Source organism: Arachis stenosperma, chromosome 10 (assembly GCF_014773155.1).
Source record: "Arachis stenosperma cultivar V10309 chromosome 10, arast.V10309.gnm1.PFL2, whole genome shotgun sequence".
NCBI classification, from domain to species: domain Eukaryota; kingdom Viridiplantae; phylum Streptophyta; class Magnoliopsida; order Fabales; family Fabaceae; genus Arachis; species Arachis stenosperma.
In genome coordinates, this window is record NC_080386.1 from 50,225,335 (window position 1) to 50,230,684 (window position 5,350).

Consider the following 5,350-nt stretch of genomic DNA (forward strand, 5'->3'; position numbering starts at 1 on the left):
GATAATTAATCGAATGAATTCGACAAAAAATGGAATTAAAACTGAAATTGGCTCACTATATTAATAAATATAAAATTAAGAAAATCATAACATGAATCCCAACAATTGAATGGAAAAACACAAGAGTAAGGTAAGAGAAAGGTAAACTATAATGACGAAGACTTCCACTGAAGATAGTAGCAACTCTCTCTCAAGATCTAATCCAAGCAAAACTAAGAAAAGTTATGAAAAGCTAAGAACCCTATGAGAGCAAGTGTTCTCCTAGAATTCTCTAAAAACTAAAACTAAAATTAAGTCAGAATGAAAGTGTGTCCAAGTCTCAGCTACACCCCTACCTCTAATATAGACTTTCGGGCCTGAATCTGGGTCAAAAAAAGGCCTAGAAATCGCCCCTGGCAAATTCTGATATGTAGCACGTGACAGCCTTCCACGCGTACGCGTCGTCCACGCATATGCGTCGTCCACGCGTACGCGTCGATGTGCAATCTTCCAGTCACTCGTACGCATGCCATACGCGTGCACATCGCTGTTGTTTCCTAACCACGCGTACACGTGCTTCACGCGTGTGCGTCGCTGCTCGCCCATGAAAATTTTAATTCCTTGTGTTCCTTCCTCTTTTGCATGCTTTTTTTCCATCCTCCAAGCCATTTCTGCCCTGCAATCTCTGAAAACACTTAACACACATATCACGACATCGAATGGAAATAAGAGAGGATTAATAATAATGAATTAAATGCTAAATAAGCATGTTTTCAATCATAGCACCAATTTGGGAAGTGTAAAACCATGCAATTGATATGAATAAGTGTATAAAAGATTGATAAAATCCCCTCTATTTAGCACAAGTAACATCATGAAGGCATATCATAATAGTAGATGCAAGAGGATTAAAAGCATGCAAGTAAAAGTATGAGAAGCATAGTTCAAGCATCAATAGCAAAAATAATTATCACATGTAACAAAATAATGAGCACTTCATGTTGACAATTAATGACTAATATACTTAACTTACACGAAATTCAAGGGTTATGAAAAAAAAAAGGCATTAAAGTGTAAGAATAAAGTAGAAGAAAGCACAAAATTCCATGAGGGCTTTTTCACAAACACTTGGTATACACTTTTAAAAGTTTAAAGTAAGGGAATTAATCCAAGCATGTATGAGACCTAGAATAAAATGTCAATTGTCAAATCATTCCTCATAATATCCACAAACAATTATATAGCAAAATAATCACCCAAATAAATCTCTAACACCAACATAAGAAAGCAAAAATAGGGAGTAGAAGAGGGAAAGAAAAAAAACCTTAAGAAGAAGACGATGAAAATAGGGAGGTAATTGAGAATGTGAGAGTGAGAGAAGAGTAATAAGAATGGAGGAAGAATGAATTAAGAAAGGGAAAAGAAGAAGAATGAAGAAGAGAGTAAGAAGAAGAAGAAGAAAGAATTAGGATTTGAAAAGAAACGAAAAGAAAGAAAGAAGAAAGAAAGAAAAGAAAAAAGGGTTGAAGGAACGCTGAATAGGGCAGCGTGCTGATTAAGTGCCACAGCGCAATCGAAGCGCACGCGTCGCCCACGCGTACGCGTGGGTGAGCTTGGTGAGGAACGCGTGACTAGGATCCGTGTGAAATGCATGAATCCAGCCTCACTCCCGCATAACTTTTTGTTCAAGTACCCATTTAGGCCGTTTTGGACATCCACGCGTACGTGTGCTTTACGCGTGCGCGTGGGTTGTGGAAATTCAGGCGACGCGTAAGGGTCAGTCACGCGTATGCGTGACTACTGGTCGTGTTAAATGCACAGTACCAGCACAAAGGTAGCATAACTCTCGGCGAAACCAGCAATTTACGCCGATTTTTGACTCACGCGTACGCGTCTCCCACACGTACGCGTGGGTTGGGTCATGCGTGAGGCACTGTTCTTGCGCCGTTCCAACGCAACTCTCTGCCTATTTTTATTTTTGCGCACATACGCACGACGCGTACACGTCATAGATGCTTGCGCGTAAATGCACCTTTTTTTAATAGAAATAAATATGCAAAGCTGAGAAATAATACTAATATGAATGAAATGAAATCAAGAAAAAGGGAAGATCATACCATGGTGGGTTGCCTCCCACCTAGCACTTTTCTTTAACGTCCTTAAGTTGGACGGTCTATGAGCTTAGTCCTCTTCTTGTGCTGGATCCTTCAAGAGAAAGATCTCCAACTCCTTATTCCTTTCCAACTTCTCACCATGATATTGCTTCAAGCGGTGGCCATTCACCTTGAAGAAGTTGGGGCTTGACGGATAACTCAGATAGAAGACGCCATAAAGCTCAACCTTTTCCACCATGTAGGGTCATTCCCACCTTGATGTCAAGTTTGCTAGCATGAGTCTCAGCCTTGAGTTATAGAGAAGGACCAGATCCCCAACTCTAAACTCTCTTCTCTTGATATTATTGTCATGCACCGCTTTCACCTTTTCCTTGTAGAGCCGTGAGTTCTCATACGCCTCCAGTCGAAGGCACTCTAATTCTTGTAGTAGCAGCTTCCTTTCAATGCCGGCTCTCCCTAATCTAAAGTTGCATTCCTTCACCACCGAGTATGCTTTGTGTTCTACCTCCACTGAAAGATGACAAGCCCTCCCGTAGACGAGGCGAAATGGACTCATTCCGATGTGTACCTTGTATGCAGTCCTATAAGCTCAAAGCGCATCTGCCAATCGAGCACTCCAGTCCTTCCTGTGAGGCTTCACAATCTTCTCTAATATGCGCTTGATCTCCCTGTTTGACGCCACGGCTTGCCCATTGGTCTGGGGATGGTAAGATGTCGCCACCTTGTGAATGATGCCTTGCTTCTTCAACAGACTTGTCATTCTCCTGTTACAAAAGTGAGTGCCTTGATCACTCACGATTGCTCACGGTGATCCAAAGCGACAGATAATATTACTTCGAACAAATGAGACAACGGTAGTGTTAGCATCATTAGTACGGGTAGAAATTGCTTCCACCCATTTAGAAACATAATCGACAGCTAACAAAATGTATAAGAACCCATTAGAATTTGGAAATGGACCCATAAAGTCAATACCCCACACATAAAAAATTTCACAGAACAGCATAAGTTGTTGGGGCATCTCATCCCTCTTGGATATATTTTTAAATCTCTGACATTGGGGACAAGAGTCACAATAAATACTAGCATCCTTAAAAAGTATGGGCCACCAGAATCCACAGTCTAAAATTTTTCTAGCAGTTCTTTGAGGACCAAAGTGTCCACCACTTTCAGAAGAGTGGTAGACATCTAAAATTGACTGGAATTCTGATTGTGGCACACACCTTCTAATTATCTGGTCAGCACCACATCTCCATAAATATGGGTCATCCCATATATAATATTTAAACTTGCTTTTTAGCTTGTCCCTCTAATGCTTAGTAAAATTAGGAGGAAAGGTACGACTAACCAAATAATTAGCTACAGGTGCATACCAAGGGACCACCTCAGATATTGCTTGCAAGCTATCAAGTGGAAACGCATCATTAATTGGAGTGAAGTCATTTGTAATATGTTCTAGGCAACTCAAATGGTCTGCCACTAAGTTTTGAGAACCACTCCTATCTCTGATTTCTAAATCAAATTCTTGCAGCAGCAATATCCAACGGATTTACCGTGGTTTTGACTCTTTCTTAGCTAACAAATACTTTAAGGCTACATGGTCTGAATATACTACCACTTTAGATCCAAGTAAATAAGCTCTAAATTTATCCAGAGCAAAAACAATAGCTAATAGCTCTTTTTCGGTGGTAGTATAATTAGACTGAGCACCGTCTAAAGTCTTAGAGGCATAAGTAATAATATAAGGGTCTTTACCTTTGCACTGAGCCAGCGGCGTTCCTACCAAATAGTTTGATGCGTCGCACATGATCTCGAACGGCCTACTCCAGTCAGACCCTCTCACAATAGGAGCTTCGGTCAAGGCAACCTTCAGCTTATTGACGTGAGCGGAAATTAGCAGATTAAGAATTAATTAGAGAAATGGCGTTGTGAGTACAGTTCTTAACCGGCAAAAATCCACTCGTCAATTTAAAAAAAGGTTGTCACAAATTTTAGAAATAAAATACTAGGAGTATGAGTCCCAGGTCGTCTCCCAACGAGTTGCAGAAAGATGTGCTATTTTATCAATTAGAGGTTTTAAAAAGGGGTTTTGAATTTGATGAACAGAAAATTAAATTAGAGGATTTATATGATTTAAATAAAATCTTGACCGGGAGAGGATTAATCGGAAGTTCTGTCCTTGTTAGAATTTTATCAAGAGCAATTAATAATTAGTCATTGTTTACATTTAGTTAATCCTCAACGAATGAAGGAAAGTCAAATTAAAAGTCAACTTCTATTCACAAGTCCTAATCCTCTCCCTTGGGAAGGATTAGAGTTAGTGACTAACAAGCCAACCAACAATGAACCAATTACAATTGAACTCTTGAGTATTCTAACTCAAGGTTCTCCTTTTAATCATCTCCCAATCAAGTTGGGGGACTACTCACTCATCATAATTATAGACTTCACAAAATCAATGGGGGAAATAGGAGAAAACATAATAAATAATAATGAAAGAGATTAATTAAAAGTAAAAGTAGTCTTGTATTAAGAAACTATGAAAAATAATCCAATGTCAACTCTGGATAAATTCAGAATATGGAAGAGTAAATGAAAAGTAAATAACAAGCTATAATGACTAGTACCGAAGGTAGACTCTTCTCAAAAGCTAAAGTCCAAATTCTTCAACATCCTAATTTATGAATGTTCAAGTGAGTAACCTAGGAGAGGAGTAAATTCATATATAAAAACTTGAAGTTATGCGGAATGAATTGTTGTTTTGTCTCTGCATGTTCCCTGGCTCTAATCTGTGTTTCTGGGCCGAAAACTGGGTTGAAATACGGCCCAAAATCTGTGCCAGCGACTTTTGAAATTCTGCAGATCGCGCACGTCACGCAGCCGCATCGTCCACACGTTCGCGTCACTCAGCGTTTCTCGTACCACGCATGCGCGTCGTCCACGTATTCGCGTCATTTATGCAGCTTCCAATCCGTGCGGTCGCGTCAGGCACGCGAGCGCGTCACTATGATTTCTTCCATTTTGCGCAGTCGCGTGAGCCATGCGACCGCGTGACTTCTCCTGGTCATCTCCTCAATTCCTTGTGTTCCTTCCATTTTTGCATGCTTCCTCTTCATTCCTTACGCCATTCCTGCCTTATGAAGCCTGAAACACTTAACACACAGATCACGGCATCGAATGATACAAAGGAAGATAAAAATATACAACTAAAAGGTCTTTAGGAAGCAAGTTATCAATCATAGAATATTTTTAGGAAG

At 40.0% G+C, this 5,350-nt stretch overlaps 1 protein-coding gene across 1 annotated transcript; it reads right to left on the reverse strand.

Moving 5' to 3' along the window:
• Positions 1-2,160: 2,160 nt before the first annotated feature.
• Positions 2,161-2,649, reverse strand: LOC130957063 (uncharacterized). Its single transcript, XM_057883961.1, has 2 exons — positions 2,401-2,649; positions 2,161-2,319 (listed from the first exon to the last, which is right to left on the reverse strand). The coding sequence occupies exons 1-2, from the start codon at positions 2,647-2,649 to the stop codon at positions 2,161-2,163; spliced, it is 408 nt and encodes a 135-aa protein (XP_057739944.1).
• Between the last annotated feature and the right edge of the window lie 2,701 nt (positions 2,650-5,350).

Bases quoted from the DNA above. Each gene is read 5' to 3' on its own strand.
- LOC130957063 (XM_057883961.1), bottom strand. From the start codon at position 2,649: ATGAGTCCATTTCGCCTCGTCTACGGGAGGGCTTGTCATCTTTCAGTG. The intron at 2,320-2,400 runs GTCCTTCTCTAT...ATGGTGGAAAAG, and splicing joins AGTTTAGAGTTGGGGATCTG to GTTGAGCTTTATGGCGTCTT.